The sequence below is a fragment of the Fistularia commersonii genome, chromosome 2 (genome assembly GCF_037954325.1).
Source record: "Fistularia commersonii isolate RoL2024-O1a breed Wild chromosome 2, RoL_Fcom_v1.0, whole genome shotgun sequence".
Classification (NCBI taxonomy): domain Eukaryota; kingdom Metazoa; phylum Chordata; class Actinopteri; order Syngnathiformes; family Fistulariidae; genus Fistularia; species Fistularia commersonii.
In genome coordinates, this window is record NC_141285.1 from 24,620,211 (window position 1) to 24,638,161 (window position 17,951).

Here is a 17,951-nt window from a genome sequence, read left to right on the forward strand (position 1 = left end):
CTACGTCAGTGTTCTTTTTTTTGGTATAGCGGTGCTGGCGGGAATTTTTTCCCTCACTCTGTACTGTACATGTCCCATGGCTAACCGATGTTGATTCCCGGAGCTGTGAAGAAGAAAATAAAAGACGATTCAAACAAGGCAAACTTGTGAATTCCTTCCGAAACATGGAAAACGAAGAAGCTGCAAACTTAAACGCAACAGGTTATGGGCCCAGGCTACGAACAAAAGGAGGAAGATGGCAACGTTTGGTTTTCGATGGAGACGAAAACAACTACGAGCTTTGGGAAGTAAAGTTTCTGGGACACATGCGACTCGAAGGTTTGAAAGAGACAATACTTTCAACTGTTGAGCCCGACCCAGATAAAAATGCAGAATGCTACGCTGAGCTTATCCAGTTCCTCGATGATAAAAGTCTATCATTGGTAATGAGGGAAGCCTCAGATGACGGTCGAAAAGCTTTGAAAATATTACGGGATCATTACGCCAGCCAGGGGAAGCCCAGAATTATTTCGGGTGGAACTATGCTCACTCGAGAAGGAACCCGACGAAACAATAACAGATTACATTATCAGAGCAGAAAAGGCAGTCACCGCTCTGAGAAACACAAAACAGGTGATAAGTGATGAGCTGATGATCGCTATGGTTATGAAAGGGCTTCCAGGACCGTACAAGCCCTTCGTCATTCACGTAACTCAAGCAGTGAAAAATGACGTTTATTCAGTTCAAGAGTAAACTAAGAAGTTATGAAGAGACTGAAAAGTTTGACAGCAAAACCAAATCAGACAATGTAATGAAAGTGGACATGTCAACGGTGATCTGCTATGGATGTGGAAACCGTGGCCATATGGCAAAAGCTTGTCACCAAAAATCAGGGCCAAAATGGTGCAGCTATCACAGAAGCACAACCCACACCGACGAGACATGCAGAAGATAATCCAAGCCCAAAGAAGACTCGGTCAAACAAAACACAGACGTCCAAGACAAAGATAAGGAAGACGAGCAAACTTTTGTATTCAAGGTCAGTCAAAAAGTCCCTCCGGAAAATATCAGAAAAAATGGACTGATGGTAGACTGTGGCGCTACATCACACATCATAACACAAGAAGACAAATTCATAAGATTGGATGAGTTTTTCAACCCAAACAAACATTACATGGAGCTAGCAGACGGGACCAGAAGAAACAAAGTGGCACTAAAAAGAGGTGATGCAGAAGTGTTACTCCAGGACATTGAAGGAAAACCTGTCCTGGTAACCTTAAGGGGAGCCTTATTCATCCCATCATATCCTCAGGACTTCATATCGGTGAAGGCAGCCACAGCTGATGGAGCCAGCGTGATATTCAAAGAAGGAGAGAACAGACTCATAACCAAAGAAGGAAAAATTTTCAGCATTGAGGAATGTGACAGACTCTACTACATAAGAACGGTAAATTATCAACAACTTTATGATGATACAGTAAATGACATGATGTCCAGAGATAAAGTAAACTTAACTTGTGATGTCAAAACATGGCATGAAATTATGGGACACTGCAATGTAAAAGATGTATTAAAATGACCAAACTTAGTAGAGGGTATGAAGATTACAGGTCAGACCAAGGTAGACTGTAACGTATGCACGGAGGGAAAATTCACAAATAGCAGAAACAGGCAAGCGGATGCAAAAGCTGATGCACCCCTAAAAATGGTACACACTGACTTATCAGGCCCGATTGAACCAGCTGGTCAAGAAGGGCATAAGTATGTTATTTCATTCACAGATGATTATTCAGGGGCAGTATTTGTATATTTTCTCAAATACGAGAGTGAAGCTACATTAGCAACAGAGAAGTTCCTTGCTGACAGCGCAGCGTATGGTCGTGTCAAATGTATCAGGTCAGACAACGGGACTGAATACACAGGAAATGCTTTTCAATCTCTTCTAAGGGAGAAAGGCAGAAGACATGAAACATCATCCCCATACTCTCCCCATCAAAATGGGACAGCAGAAAGACAATGGAGGACCCTTTTTGAAATGGCAAGGTGTATGCTAATAGAAAAAGGATTACCAAAGGTTTTGTGGCCTTATGCTGTCCAGACCGCTGCCCATATTCGAAATAGATGTTACAATGACAGACTCAAAAATACCCCATACTTCATGTTAACAGGGAGAAAGCCAAATCTCTCAAAAATGTGGATATTCGGAACTGAGTGCTATGCATACAAACATGACACTAAGAAATTGGATCCCAGATGTGAAAGAGGAATATTTGCCGGATACAGTAAGAAAAGCCCTTCATACCTGGTCTATAATCCACTTACAGAAAAAGTGTCAAAACAGAGACTGGTGAAATTTATCAAAAAGGGAAGAATTGAACAACAAACACAAACTGATGATTATGAGACAGAAATCCAGGGATATGAAGGCACAGAATCTACAGATGAAACCAGTATTGATGTGTCACAAAGTGAAAATAAAACAGACAACCATATACAGAATGAGGATGAGAGTACTAACGCAGATGTGTCGCATGATGAAGAAGCAGCAGAAAATGTCCAAAATGAAAAAGAGACGAGGTCAGACATAAAACCCAGATATAATCAAACCAGTCGCTATCCTAGACGAAAAAGGGTCATTCCAAGGTATTTAGAGGATTATCAGACGGACTATATTAACAATGATAAAAACCATACAACTATTGATTACTGTTACAGGACTGTGTGCGGAGTCCCACAGCATTATAGTGAAGCACTGAAGTCACCACTGGCACCCGGGTGGAATTGTGCCATGAGGGAAGAGATTGACTCGCTTAAACAGAATGACACATTTGAACTGACAACTTTACCTGAAGGGAGAAAAGTAATTGGAGGAAAATGGGTATTTGCCCTTAAAGAAAATGCTGAAGGAGGACAAATATTTAAGGCCAGATATGTAGCTAAGGGTTACAATCAAACAGAAGGCATAGACTACTATGAAACTTTTGCACCGACAGCTAACATTACATCAGTGCGGGCACTAATGCAGATAGCCGTACAAAATAACCTCATTGTCCATCAGATGGATGTTAAGACGGCATATTTACATGCTCCTATACATGAGGAGATTTTCTTGGAACAACCAGAAGGGTTTGAAATGATGTCAGAAACAGGAGAGAAACTAGTGTATGGATTAAAAAAATCTCTTTATGGCCTGAAACAATCAGGAAGAAACTGGTATGAACTCCTTAATGACCATTTAGAACAGGACAACTTTGTGAACAATCTCTCTGACCACTGTGTGTACAGAAAACAGACGGAAAATGGTGACACAATCATTGTAATAATTTGGGTAGATGATTTAATTATTGCAGCAAGCAGCAATGATGCACTCAGCACATTTAAACAGAACATGAAATTCAAGTTCAACATGAAAGACCTGGGGAAACTATCATATTTTTTGGGCATACAATTTGAACAAAAGGGGGATGAAATCAAAATGAACCAGACAAAGTACATCCTAAAAATGCTAGAGATTTGGAATGTCAGAATGTAAAGCAAGATCTACTCCAAGTGAGCAAAAATTAGAGGGCATCCCTGTAACTGTTGAAAATGAGCAAAGTGAACCTGTCGACCCCAAAGAATATCGTGAGATTGTAGGCAGTCTTATTCATGCCATGACTTGCACCAGACCTGATATCAGCTGGATAGTGAGCAAACTATCACAGAATCTGGCAATGCCAAAAGGAGAAAACTTAGTAGCTGCAAAACATGTTCTGAGGTATTTGAAGGGGACAGCTGATTATGAACTAAGTTTCAAGAAAAATAAGGAGGATTTGAACCTGATAGCTTACAGTGACTCAGACTGGGCATCATCTGTCGAAGACAGACGTAGCACTACAGGCTACTGTTTCAGTTTAACAAAACAAGGCCCAGCCATTGCATGGAAGTCAAGGAAACAGCCCACAGTGGCTCTGTCAACATGTGAGGCTGAATACATCGGCCGAGCCACCACCGCACAAGAAAACATGTACCTGTCTCAACTGTTAAACGGTATGGACAACAAAATGTACAGTTGCACAACAATCTACGGAGGCAATCAGGGGGCCATCGCACTGAGTAAGAATCCTGTAAACAGACAAAGGTCAAAACACATTGATGTAAAATATCATTTCATTCGTGAAGCACTCAGTGAGGGTAAAATAAATCTTATCTATTGTCCATCAGAGGACATGTTGGCAGACATCTTGACAAAACCCATGACAAAGGTAAAAATAGAAAAATTCAAAAAGTGGTTCTTTGGAAATTAAAATGTCCAAAGTTTTTTTTTTTGGATGTTGAGATCAAGAGGGGGTGTTGAGATAGGTGATCTCATTAGTTTTATTTGAGTTTACATTCTAGTATACATATGTTTTATTTGTATCTACTCTCAGGAAATGTATGGCACTTTATGACAAGGTTTGGGACTTGTTTTAGTTTTTCGCGACTGTTCAGCTAACTTGACGTTAACTTCTACGTCAGTGTTCTTTTTTTGGTATAGCGGTGCTGGCGGGAATTTTTCCCTCACTCTGTACTGTACATGTCCCATGGCTAACCGATGTTGATTCCCGGAGCTGTGAAGAAGAAAATAAAAGACGATTCAAACAAGGCAAACTTGTGAATTCCTTCCGAAACATGGAAAACGAAGAAGCTGCAAACTTAAACGCAACAGTCCTTCTCCCTGAGGAGAGACATGAGGTCCAAACAGGTCGTCTCCTCTGTGCTACGAGGTCAAAGTCTGTCCAGTTCAGACTCGCCTGGGTTACTGAGCGGTTCTCCTTCCGTCCGGGTTGCTTCAGGACTATTTTCCCTCACAGTCCTTCCACTCAAACATGTACTGATTTTTTGGTGGAAATATTTTCGTTTCCAAATTGCGAAAACAACCAAACACAAAACCACCAACACCACAAACACCACCAACACCCAAACCCAATATGGAAATTGAAGGAATAAAGGGTTCTGCAAGGGGTCGCTCCATTTCTGACTGACTGGGTTCTTCAGCCTGCAGGAGAACTTCTCAGCCTTCTGGATGATGTTGCCGTTGGAGAAGGTGATGTCTTTTGTATCATTCTCCAGTTGAACATCTCCCAGTCTCCACAGGTAGCTGACAGGTCCCACATTCTCAGTGTTTGCGTCGCAGCTCAAGGTGCATTTCTCCGATTTAGGACCACAGGATGGTGGATCGATGCTCACCATGGGCTTCGGTACCTCCTCAATCATCTGGACCCTGTATTGATCCTGGAAAACACGGTATTTGAACTCCAGTGTGAAGATCCCAGCGTCTTCTTTAGTGGCATTCCTGATTTCCAGCTCCGCGGTTCTGGTGTTCAAGGTCCTCCGGCCTTTAAACCTTGAAGAATAAACCACATCCAGTTTGTCTTTCACCCACTCGCACACTGGATTCCCGTCCATCAACCATCCAATAGCCCAGATCTCCTCTGAGATGGATGGTTTCAGCCGCAGCTCCGCTCCTTCCTTGAAGTACAGCGACGTGACGGTGAAGGAGAAACACTGAGGCGCCGCTAAAAGCAGCGAGAAGAACTGGAAAGTTGTTTCTTTCTGCATGTTGGCTTCAGGAACAACGAGGTTCTGCTCAACTCTGAGAAAACCAAATACTTCGGTCCAACTTTAAACCGATTTCAAAATTCCAAATGGTGGATTAGATTTCGGTTACGATTTTAAGGTATGTCCTGTAACACTCTATCATGTTGCCAGATCTTTCTGAAGATCTGGAAAAAAAGACGCCAAACTTGGGAAACCAAAACATGCTGAACAAGAAACACGTCAATGAGCCCATGAAGTTTTTTTCATTTAATCATTTAATTGATCCAACCAGGTAAAACCCCCATTGATATAAACATCTCAGTTACAGCAGTGACCTGAGAAAAGAACAAGAAATACGAAAACACCACCAATCTGGCAACAACACATCCGCTACGGTTCTCCTGAGAAGAACAAACTGAGCCTTTTCTTTGTAAAAAAAAAACAAAACAAATAGAAAAGCAGGGAGAAAACACTAACACGCACAAACAATCTTGGCCTTTAACTAAATGTGTAGTTATTTTAAAATCTTTAACCTCCAAAAGCCACAAAACCCTTTAGACGCGTCAAGTGAAGATGGTTACTGTGGTTCCAACTTCGAACAGGAACAAGTCCAGAAAGATGTGCTACTTTTAACCTTCATGCTGGATATAAAACAACAACGAGTGTGTTGCATTCATGAAATTAATCTGCAAATAAAAAGGAGCTGTGTTGAAAGTTCCCGTCAAAGAAAATACTGAACATCTTCTTGAGTCCTTCTCGTATTTAGAAAAAGTGTGTGTGTGAGTGTGTTTACTCCCGCGCAGACCTTCCGTTGAAAACTATCCTGACCTCTCTGTGGATATTTCCTATTCTAAAAAAAGTAAAATGTGTGTGTGTGTGCGTCGGTGAATGGGACAGGGCCGCCGTCACTGAGCCTCCAGCGGCCTGTAGCGGAGGAATGAAGCTGATGAAACACACAGTGGAGCTATGGGGAGGAGACCTGGAAGCCAGACTGAAGATGGAGGTAAGCGTTTGTGAGCGGCCAGGAAAGAGTGTGTTCTGTTTCCTCACGTTATGTCACACACACACACAGACACACACACACACATGCACACACACACACAAATGCTGTGATATACAAAAGGCAGCGTCTGTTACTACGTCAAACAGAGTCTATGCGGGGTTTGGAAGCGGTTCTCCTTCCTTCAGGGGTACTTGAGGACCTTCTAAACCATTTTCCTTCGCAGTCTTTCTTCTGAAACATCTACTGATCCGTTCGTGGATGGATTTCCGTCCCTTGATTGCTAAAACAACCAAAACAGAAACGCAGATCAAACCCAAAACCAAACCCCCCACCCAATATGGAGGTGGAAGGAATAAAGGGTTCTGCAAGGGGTCGCTCCATTTCTGACTGACTGGGTTCTTCAGCCTGCAGGAGAACTTCTCAGCCTTCTGGATGATGTTGCCGTTGTAGACGGTGATGTCATTCCTGTCAATATCCCACTCATCATCTCCCAGTCTCCACAGGTAGCTGACAGGTCCCACATTCTCAGTGTTTCCGTCGCAGCTCAAGGTGCATTTCTCGGATTCAGGACCACAGGATGGTGGATCGATGCTCACCGTGGGCTTCGGTACCTCCTCGATCATCTGGACCCTGTATTGGTCCTGAAGAACCCAGTGGTTGAACTCCAGTGTGAAGATCCCAGCGTCGAATTTTGTGGCATTCCTGATTTCCAGCTCCCCAGAACTGATATTCAAGGTTGTCCGGCCCTTAAAGCTCCGATAACAAACCACATCCAGTTTGTCTTTCACCCACTCGCACACCAGGTTCCCGTCCAGCTTCCAGGTGATGGCCCAGATCTCCTCTGAGATGGACGGATTCAGCCGCAGCTCCGCTCCTTCCTTGTAGTACAGCGACGTGACGGTGAAGGAGAAACACTGAGGCGCCGCTAAAAGCAGCGAGAAGAACCGGAAGGCTGTTTGTTTCTCCATGTTGGCTTCAGGAACACCGAGGTTCTGCTCAACTCGGAGAAAATCGAATACTTCAGTCTAACTTAAGTATCAAAATGTACAGTCTTCTAACTGAAGTAAACGGTTTCCGAACACATTAGATCCCTAAATACGAGGTTTTAGCGCTGGATTTTTTTTAGGATCCGGGTTGAACGGAAGTCCTTCCTGCCACACCGTATCATGTTGCCAGATCATTCTGACGATTTGAAAAAAAGACGCCAAACTTGTTAAAACCCAAACGTGCTGAACGAGAAACACGTCAATGAGCCCATGAAGTCTTTTGTATTTAATCATTTTATTGACCCAACCGGGTAAAAAACCCCATTGATATCAACATCTCAGTTACAGGAGTGACCTGGAGAAAAGAAGAAGAAATACGAAAACACCACCAATCTGGCAACAACACATCCGCTACGGTTCCCCTGAGAAGAACAAACTGAGCCTTTTCTTTGTCAAAAAAAAAAAAACAAATAGAAATGCAGGGAGAAAACACTAACACGCACAAACAATCTTGGCCTTTAACTAAATGTGTAGTTATTTTAAAATCTTTAACCTCCAAAAGCCACAAAACCCTTTAGACGCGTCAAGTGAAGATGGTTACTGTGGTTCCAACTTCGAACAGGAACAAGTCCAGAAAGATGTGCTACTTTTAACCTTCATGCTGGATATAAAACAACAACGAGTGTGTTGCATTCATGAAATTAATCTGCAAATAAAAAGGAGCTGTGTTGAAAGTTCCCGTCCAAGAAAATACTGAACATCTTCTTGAGTCCTTCTCGTATTTAGAAAAAGTGTGTGTGTGAGTGTGTTTACCCGCGCAGACCTTCCTCTGAAAACTCTCCTGACCACTCTGTGGATATTTCCTATTCTAAAAAAAGTAAAATGTGTGTGTGTGTGCGTCGGTGAATGGGACGGGGCCGCCGTCACTGAGCCTCCAGCGCCCTGTAGCGGAGGAATGAAAGCTGATGCAACACACAGTGGAGCTATGGGGAGGAGACCTGGAAGCCAGACTGAAGATGGAGGTGAGCGTTTGTGAGCGGCCAGGAAAGAGTGTGTTCTGTTTCCTCACGTTATGTCACACACACACACAGACACACACACACACATGCACACACACACACACACAAATGCTGTGATATACAAAAGGCAGCGTCTGTTACTACGTCAAACAGAGTCTATGCGGGGTTTGGAAGCGGTTCTCCTTCCTTCAGGGGTACTTGAGGACCTTCTAAACCATTTTCCTTCGCAGTCTTTCTTCTGAAACATCTACTGATCCGTTCGTGGATGGATTTCCGTCCCTTGATTGCTAAAACAACCAAAACAGAAACGCAGATCAAACCCAAAACCAAACCCCCCACCCAATATGGAGGTGGAAGGAATAAAGGGTTCTGCAAGGGGTCGCTCCATTTCTGACTGACTGGGTTCTTCAGCCTGCAGGAGAACTTCTCAACCTTCTGGATGATGTTGCCGTTGTAGACGGTAATGTCTTTGCTCTCAATATCCCACTCATCATCTCCCAGTCTCCACAGGTAGCTGACAGGTCCCACATTCTCAGTGTTACCGTCACAGCTCAAGGTGCATTTCTCCGATTCAGAACCACAGGATGGTGGATCTACGCTCACCGTGGGCTTCGGTACCTCCTCGATCATCTGGGCCCTGTATTGGTCCTGAAGTGCCCAGCGGTTGAACTCCAGCGTGAAGATCCCAGCGTCGAATTTAGTGGCATTCCTGATTTCCAGCTCCCCAGAACTGATGTTCAAGGTTGTCCGGCCTTTAAAGCTCAGATAACAAACCACATCCAGTTTGTCTTTCACCCACTCGCACACCAGGTTCCCGTCCAGCTTCCAGGTGATGTCCCAGATCTCCTCTGAGATGGACGGATTCAGCCGCAGCTCCGCTCCTTCCTTGAAGTACAGCGACTTGACGGTGAAGGAGAAACACTGAGGCGCCGCTAAAAGCAGCGAGAAGAACCAGAAGGCTGTTTGTTTCTCCATGTTGAACTCCAGGAACGCGCCGACTTACCACCAACTCGTCTGAGAATGACTGTTCAGGCGAGCGAGCCGGCTTCCTGAGGAATCGAAAGGGTTAACGTTGTTAATTCCTCTTGAAGCTCACACGATTTGTAATGGGCGTGGCGTGTTCTGTGTGACTCATTGTCAACCTTCAAGTTGAGACAGTAGATTTTTTTGCGTGTTTTTCAGAGGCTCTGTGTTGTTTCAGTCTAAATTGGTTAAAAGTTGAATTGTGAATAGTTAAAAGTTCTTGTATTTTTATAGTTTATTTATAGCACTGAAGAGTTCATATTTTTAATTTATGTTTTATCATTTTGCATTTTTTCAGGGATTCTGTGTTGTTTGATTTTACATGTGTTGAGTGTATAAAAAGCTAAAATCGTTTTGTATTTAACAATTGTTTTTTGTAGATCTGTAAATATTTTAATTTATATTTCGTGTGTTTTTCGGGGATCCTGTGTTTAAATCACTTTAAATGTTACATACAAAAAAGTTTATTCTTGTATTTCATAGTTTATTTGTGGTTGAACTGAAAAGCGAATATTTTTAATGTACATTTTCTTGTGTCATGTGTTTTTCAGGGAGTCTGCGTTGCTTGACTTTAAAGTTGCTTCATATAAAAGAGTTAAAAGTTTAAATGAGTTAAAAGTTCGTTGTAGAGTGAAAAAAAAATAAAGGCTATTATAATATAGTAGTATAATACATTTGTTTATTAATTATTAATTCATTTTGTGCATAATGTTACATTATTATTGGTAATATATCGATTATAGCAACAAAAAAAATCTGAAGAGCCGTTTGGGAGCCGAAAGAGCCGGCTCTTTTTAGTGAGCCGAGCCTAAAGAGCCGGTTCTCTAAAAAGACCCGGAATTCCCATCACTATTGTTTCCGGGCCCCGTTCAAGGCGCTGTTTCCTGCGAACCTTTGTACCTGGAGAGCTAAAACATATTCCACCCCTGGAAGTTCACCAGTTGTTGGTGTTTGAGAAAGATAGAACCAACCTTTGTCTCCGCAATCCTTCCTTCTCACACCACAGCTCTTTGAAAGACATGTTTTTTTTCCCCACATGCACATACCATTTTTTTTTTTATTAAACACTTAAAATCATGGATGTATTAGGTAACACTTTTTTACCTTGGTGTAAAAAAAAAACACCCAGAGGATAACACACACACACACAAAGACACACACACACACACACACACGAAGACAGACTTCTTTCCCTGAATGGGGCTTCAGTTCTGGCAGCGAAGCGGCAGCCTGGATTTCTGTGGTGTCGACGCCGCTTCCTTCTCTGCAGCTTTCTGCCGGCCGTGGACCCGCGCCTCCTTCTTTCCTCCCGTCTTCTTCTTCTGCGGGGAGCAAGAACAACTCGTCACGTGAGGCTGAAGGGGTTTTGATGCTACACGTTTCGGAGGCCGTCGCCCACCTTAAAGAAGGGCAGCCGCTTGCTCTCGTTAAACACCAGGTTCTCGTCGATGAAGGACGGCTCCGTGGCCACGCTTTGGTTGCAGGTGCTCAGCTCCTCCTCCAGAGAGTCCTGGGCCACGAGCCGGGAGGGCAAGGTGAGAAACGCACACTGCACATTTGCAGAAGACACCGGACGTACGCGACCCACCTGGCTGTGGCCGTCCTCCTCCTCCAGCTCCTCCTCTTCCTCTTCCACCAAGGCGGCCTGCAGCTCCTCCTGCTGCTTCTTCAGGCTCTCCAGGAGCTCGCCCCGGCTCCGTGACTTCTCCATCTGCCGGGGGTAAACGTACTCCCGGCGCTGCGGGGTCGCGCCTGGGGAACGGGGACAGGAGGAGACCTTCTCAGACGGCGTCTTCACTAGGGAATCCGAGGAGAGCGTGGGTTCGGGCACTGACCTGTAGGGACGTCCTGCTGAAGCTCCTCCATCAGGAAGCCGCTGACCAGCCGCCGGCTCCCGTCCAGGCGGGACCGGATCTCGGCCGTCTGCCGGTCCAGAGCCGCCCGGTCGGCGGAGGTTCGGCTCTGCAGCGCCGCCAGTGCCTGCTGCAGCTCATCCTGCTGGTTCGTGAGCTCCTTCTCCACCGCCTGGAGCTGCGTGGCGCAGTGTGTCTGCACACCCTGGGGAGCGGCGGGTGGAGGAAGCCTTTAAACCTCCTCCCAAAAAACAAACCAACAAAAAAACAAAGTAATGTAACCTCTTGCTGGGCCCCCGCCTCAGTGGAGAGCTCCCCCAAAAAGGAGAGGCGTTCCTGGGCTTGCTTCTCGGCGTGCTCCCTGGTCCTGGAGCTCCACCGGAGGTCACGCTCCACCAGACGTGCGGGTCACAAGTACACGGTCTCACACACCTGCTGACGTTCACCAGGGGGTTGGTGAACGTCAGGAGGTTCCTGACGGGGGCTCCTACCAGACACGGAGCCGTGCAGGTGGGTGCAGCAGCCGGCCAGCTCTTCCAGCGTTTCCCGGCTGTTGTCGGCGTTGAGCCGCAGCGAGGCGGCGAGGGAGGAGGAGGCGGAGGAGAGGAGGTCCGCCTGCACTGAAGCCTGGAGTTCTGCTACGTTGCAGCCGCTGCAGACAAGGAGACACGGCATTTGAGCTGTCAAGGGGTTACTGTAACAGGTTGGGGCCTAAAGTTCGGCAGCTGACCTCTCGATGCTCCCCTGGAGGTCCCGCAGGGGGGCGCCCAGCGCCGCAGAGGCCGAGCACAGGTCGGCATAGTCCTTCTGGGTCTCCAGGGCCAGCAGGTTCAGCTGGTCCTGCAGGCACTGGATGGTCTGCTTCATGCCCTGAAAGAAGCAGCGGCGGCCCTTAGGTGACGATCAGGTAACTATGGCAACAACAACCTCCTGAAGCATGCAGTCAGGGAGACCCTCTGCATCGGGGTCCCACCTCTCGATATTTCACTTTCAGTACGTTCAGCGCGCGGGGAAAAAGACGAGCACTCTCACCGCCTGCTGTCGCTCCTGCGCCCGGCGGATGGCGTCCTCCAGCCTGTCGCGTTCTTCCAGCAGGGAGCCCAGGCCGCGGGAAGCGTTGTCCCGCAGCGCCGCCAGGTCCCGTGCCAAGCCGATGAAGAACGCGCCCATGTCCTTCATCGCCTCCACCTGGTCGGAGGGACCAATGACGAAGACACCATTAAAACGGATCCGTGACCCCGGAGATCCCCGGGCCACGCAGACCGGAGGTGTACGAACCTTGTCGGCCAGGTCTCGCTGCGCCTCCACCGCCGCTCCCAGCGTTTGACTCAGCTCCCTCACGACCGGGAGCCCCGCCAGGGTCTGACCTACCAGCACCTCCTCCATGTCGCGCTGATGCTCCTCCTAGCGGTGAAAGATGGGGCGCATGTTAAAAAGAGCAAGATGTTGAAGCTTGATAGACACACATCAGCTGCGCGAGGCTCACCAGCAGCTCCAGCAGACGCTCCTTGTCCTGCAGACACTGCGACCGCTGCTGCCGAACCTTCTCCTGACAGCGAGACACGCCGGCCGCCACCAGCTGCCCGACCCCGCCCACGAAGGCCTGAGCAGTGTTAGAACTAAAACAAACAAACAAAAAAAACTCCACCTCCGCTTTGCTTGTCAAAAAGTCACATTACCAGGATGGCAAGCATCAGTCCAGCCGCATTTTCTTCCATGGGTTTTGAGACTTTTTTTCTGCATGTTTTTGTTTGGTTATTTGTGCTTGTTTTTTTGTCCTTGTCTACAAAACACAGGCGTCCTTCTCCCTGAGGAGAGACATGAGGTCCAAACAGGTCGTCTCCTCTGTGCTACGAGGTCAAAGTCTGTCCAGCTCAGTCTCGCCTGGGTTACTGAGCGGTTCTCCTTCCGTCCGGGTTACTTCAGGACTATTTTCCCTCACAGTCCTTCCACTCAAACATGTACTGATTTTTTGGTGGAAATATTTTCGTTTCCAAATTGCGAAAACAACCAAATACAAAACCACCAACCCCACAAACACCAGAAACACCATCACCCAATATGGAGGTGGCCCGAAGCCATTAAATGCTTTTAAAACAAAATGGATGTTCCTCTGGGGTTTTTTTGTGACATCACTTCCTGCTTCTTCACCCCTTTGCAGACCGACACGCTCCATCCTGAGCTCAGGGTGTCACGTCAAATCCACTCTTTGGCATCTCGGCAACACGTCTCGGTGTCTGCAAGGAGATGAGGAAGCTGGACCTTCAACCCTCAATTGCCAGATAATCCCGATAATTAGCAAAAACACACACTTGCACAGGGCCGCCGCAAATTAGGTAAAAAAGAAACATGCTTTATTTTCTCGACCTGGACAAGAGGGAAAGAACAAAAAGTGGAAACAAGACCAATTTGGCAACAACACACTGGAAATCACTGGTGAAAAAGGAGAAAAATACCAACATATTTCTGGTGAAGACGCTGTAAAAGAAGGACGGGTGAAGAGAAACAACGTGTGTTTGTTCAGAGATTTTCAACGGAAGGAGCTTCAAATCACGTTACACACACACACACACACACACACAGAAATGCTCTGAGATAAAAAAAATTTCAGCGTCTGCAGTACCTTTTGGAGTCTAGGTTGGGTTTCTGAGCGGTTCTCCTTTCATCTGGATTACTTCAGGACTATTTTCCCTCACGGTTCTTCCTCTCAAAGTGTACTGATCCGTTGGTGGATATATTTTCGTTTCAAAATTGCGAAAACAACCAAACCCAAAACCACCAACAAGACAAACACCACCAACACAACCCAATATGGAGGTGGAGGGAATAAAGGGTTCTGCAAGGGGTCGCTCCATTTCTGACTGACTGGGTTCTACAGCCTGCAGGAGAACTTCTCAACCTTCTGGATGATGTTGCCGTTGGAGACGGTGATGACTTTTGTATCATCCTCCAGTTGAACATCTCCCAGTCTCCACAGGTAGCTGACAGGTCCCACATTCTCAGTGTTTCCGTTGCAGCTCAAGGTGCATTTCTCGGATTCAGGACCACAGGATGGTGGATCGATGCTCACCGTGGGCTTTGGTACTTCCTCGATCATCTGAGTCCTGTATTGATCCCGAAGAGTCCGGTCGTTGAACTCCAGTGTGAAGATCCCAGTGTCGTCGTTAGTGGCATTCCTGATTTCCAGCTCCCCAGAACTGAGGTTCAAGGTTGTCCGCCCCTTAAAGCTCCGATAATAAACCAAATCCAGTTTGTCTTTAACCCACTCGCACACCAAGTTCACGTCCATCAACCATCCAATGGCCCAGATCTCCTCTGAGATGGACGGATTCAGCCGCAGCTCCGCTCCTTCCTTGAAGTACAGCGACGTGACGGTGAAGGAGAAACACTGAGGCGCCGCTAAAAGCAGCGAGAAGAACCAGAAGGCTGTTTGTTTCTGCATGTTGGCTTCAGGAACACCGAGGTTCTGCTCAACTCTGAGCAAACCAAATACTTCAGTCTAACTGAAGTGTTATAATGTGCAGTCAACAACTTCTAACCGAAATAACCCGTTCTCTAAAATCTTGTATCTCTGAGGACGACGGCTTCCTTATCAGCTGGAAGAAAATGGTTTGCAAAAACACGCCCTAATCAACTACATGCTGGGCCAAAACATGGCCAAACAACAAGAAACATGAAAGTCACCCAGCAATTTTTTTTCATTCATATTTTATACTTTCTATTCAGGATTAGTGACATTAACATCAATATCCCTTTTTCAGCGACCTGGACAAGAGAAGAAGCAGGAAAACTGACAAATCTGGCAGAGTCATAAGACGCCACATCCTGAGAAAAACACGTTGAGTTTGGTTTTCTCTGCAGAGCTCAGAGTTCACATTCTAACACTTTATGAACAGAGTATCTCCAATTTTACCATTACATTAGATTTGGCAGATGCTTTTATTCAAAGCGACTTACAATAGAGGACACAGGGACTGCAAATAACATTTGCTATACCAGCAACTTCAGGACACAAAAAAGACATTTCACTTAACGACAACTAAACACAGCATTTATGGGCTGACTGCATTGACCAATACCTGAAACACACACACACACACACACACACACACACACACACACACACACACACACACGTCAGCGTGTTGTGACGCCTCAGCGTCGCGGAATGGGACGGGACCGCCGGCACTTAGCCTGCAGCGCCATCTAGTGTTGAGACTGTGAACTGCATGTGTGGTGTGTGTGACGGAAGGTGAGGAAACAGGACACACTCTTTCCTGGACGCTCACAAACGCTCACGTCTGTCTTCAGTCTGGCTTCCACGACTGTTAAATGCAGGTCATTTACATTCAAAAAAATCTCAAACTGGCCAAAAACACCACAGCCTGCTGTTACCTTGGCAACAAAGCTATTTCAAACACAGGTAAATAAGGAGTACGGCTTGGTCGACTAAATCTGCAATGACAGGGTTCTGTGCCGTCCAAAGAAAAAATTGGGCAAATTCCGTGTCATTTTGTCTACCTTTCCTTTGGGCCGCTCCCTGCTGGAGTCGCCACAGCCAATCATCTTCCTCCATGTAATTCCCGCCAATCCAGTCACTTCCTGTCCTTTCCCTCCATCCAATCGTCCTTCCACCCAGATCTTCGAAGTCAGCTGTGCATTGAAGCCAACTGGCTTTTTAGAACTAAAACAAAAAACAAACCCTCCACCTCCGCTTTGCTTGTCAAAAAGTCACATTACCAGGATGGCAAGCATCAGTCCAGCCGCATTTTCTTCCATGGGTTTTGAGACTTTTTTTCTGCATGTTTTTGTTTGGTTATTTGTGTTTGTTTTTTTGTCCTTGTCTACAAAACACAGGCGTCCTTCTCTGCAGCTGTGTGTGACGGCAGGTGAGGAAACAGGACACACTCTTTCCTGGTCGCTCACAAACGCTCACCTCTGTCTTCAGTCTGGCTTCCATAACTACTTCCCGTAGCTCCACTGTGTGTCTCATCAGCTTCAGTTCTTCGAAGAACATCTCCCTTGTTCTTCACCATGGCCACCAGCACACCTTGTTTTTTAAACGTAATTCTAAATTTGAAGAGGATGTTGATTTTGTAACGTCGACATGAAAACATGTGGAATGTTCGTGTCTTTTCTGAGGGGAAACTGAAAGAGCTTGCCTTAAAAAGGATGGGCACAAGGAGATGAATAAAACAATAAACCGATTTAAAAGTGGAGTATCGAGAGTGTGCGGGCTGGCGCATGCGCACAACTCCAGAGGAGGCGTTGCGACATGACGTCATCCTCCTCAGTCCGACAGCGGTGTTGCCAGATAATTCCGACAATGAGAAAAAACACTTCCTGAAACCTGACTGCAAACCGGGTAATACAGAAACATGCTGAACAGGAAACGCGTCAGGAGAGCCAACGAAGATCTTTTCATTCATTCTTTGTATTTTTTTCAAGCATTCAAATCGGTAATCTCTTTCAGGAGTGACCTGGACAAGAGAAGCCGAAAGGCGGAAACACGACCAATCTGGCAACAACACACCGACGCTCCTGGGAGACAAGTGGAGTTCCTTCTGTGAACATCTGATACATTGTTAGTAAACTCTGAAGCAGCCCGCTGGGGAAAGAGGATGAAAACACCAACAGTAAATATATTTCTGACAATGACACAGAGAAGAGGACTCCATGAAGAAGAAGGAAGAATGAAGAGTAACAACGTGTGTGTGTGTGTGTGTTCGGTGTTTTTCCGTGGAAGAAGCTTCAAATGATGAAATCACTCAAATTCAACCGCACTGTTCCCTGCCCCTGTCATTTTTTAACATCATGTCATCATCACTTCATGATCTGAGCTTTATCACGTTCACACACACCCACACACACAAACGTACATACATATACACAAAGTGCTCACATGTCAAAAATGTCCAACATGTCCAGGAGTCGGTAACCTTTAACACCCAAAGAGCCATTTGGACCCGGATTCCACGGAAAAGAAAACACTGGAAGCCGCAATTACTTTTTGACGTCTAAAATAAAGGTACCCCAGTATACATTGCTTTTTCTTACCTTTACACTTTGTATAAAGACCTATAGTGTGTTGCTTATGAAAACTGCGACCTGCTACAGAGAAAATCTAATTTTCTCGGTGTATTCGGTGCAAGAGAAAAGCTCAGCTATGAAACCTTCAGCAGCTGCAGGCAGTGGTGCTGGAAGAAGTTCAACGTGCCTGCATTTCCCCATCTCTCCACTAGAGGGCGCTAGAGTATCTGTGCAATCAATCAACTCCTACAGAGAAAACCAAATCAAGTGTCTGCCAGCATGTCAGCTGCCAATTAGGATCCAAAAAAGGAAAATGTTAGTAAAAATACAAAATATTGATTCTCAAATGAACCTGAGCGCACAGCATCTGCGTGTCAGCCCTGGAAAAGCTCCAGAGACGGCGTTACCGGCGGTTGTAGGGCATATTTTGAGCGACATGAAAGTTCAGCTTTGAACAGCTTTACATTCATGCTGTCATTTTCAACACACTATTAGCCAT

At 45.9% G+C, this 17,951-nt stretch overlaps 2 protein-coding genes across 4 annotated transcripts; both read right to left on the minus strand.

Annotated features, from left to right (window-relative positions):
* Positions 1-10,701: 10,701 nt before the first annotated feature.
* Positions 10,702-11,623, minus strand: LOC147236825 (kinesin-like protein KIF11). The gene is made up of 4 exons (XM_086162674.1): positions 11,405-11,623; positions 11,158-11,321; positions 10,969-11,079; positions 10,702-10,891 (listed from the first exon to the last, which is right to left on the minus strand). Exons 1-4 carry the CDS (start codon positions 11,433-11,435, stop codon positions 10,775-10,777), a joined length of 423 nt encoding a protein of 140 aa, XP_086018800.1. The 5' UTR covers positions 11,436-11,623; the 3' UTR covers positions 10,702-10,774.
* Positions 11,493-13,781, minus strand: LOC147236826 (kinesin-like protein KIF11-B). Of its 3 annotated transcripts, XM_086162662.1 has the most exons (6): positions 12,909-13,781; positions 12,701-12,826; positions 12,455-12,610; positions 12,153-12,292; positions 11,705-12,074; positions 11,493-11,627 (listed from the first exon to the last, which is right to left on the minus strand). In XM_086162662.1, the coding sequence occupies exons 2-5, from the start codon at positions 12,806-12,808 to the stop codon at positions 11,831-11,833; spliced, it is 648 nt and encodes a 215-aa protein (XP_086018788.1). In that variant the 5' UTR covers positions 12,809-12,826; positions 12,909-13,781; the 3' UTR covers positions 11,493-11,627; positions 11,705-11,830. The 3 variants fall into 3 exon arrangements, with proteins under 3 accessions (XP_086018788.1, XP_086018768.1, XP_086018779.1); XM_086162642.1 differs by having other exon boundaries at positions 12,455-12,826; XM_086162653.1 differs by lacking the exon at positions 12,909-13,781 and having other exon boundaries at positions 12,455-12,882.
* Positions 13,782-17,951: the final 4,170 nt, after the last annotated feature.

Excerpts from the sequence above, each read along its gene's own strand:
- LOC147236826 (XM_086162642.1), bottom strand. The coding sequence starts at position 12,808 with ATGGAGGAGGTGCTGGTAGGTCAGACCCTGGCGGGGCTCCCGGTCGTG. Across the intron at positions 12,293-12,454 it reads CGCAGGAGCGACAGCAGGCG|GGCATGAAGCAGACCATCCA; the intron begins GTGAGAGTGCTC and ends TGCTTCTTTCAG. Across the intron at positions 12,075-12,152 it reads CTCCAGGGGAGCATCGAGAG|CGGCTGCAACGTAGCAGAAC; the intron begins GTCAGCTGCCGA and ends CCTTGTCTGCAG.
- LOC147236825 (XM_086162674.1), bottom strand. The coding sequence starts at position 11,435 with ATGGAGGAGCTTCAGCAGGACGTCCCTACAG. Across the intron at positions 11,080-11,157 it reads AGGAGGACGGCCACAGCCAG|GACTCTCTGGAGGAGGAGCT; the intron begins GTGGGTCGCGTA and ends CTCGTGGCCCAG. Across the intron at positions 10,892-10,968 it reads AGCGGCTGCCCTTCTTTAAG|AAGAAGAAGACGGGAGGAAA; the intron begins GTGGGCGACGGC and ends TGCTCCCCGCAG.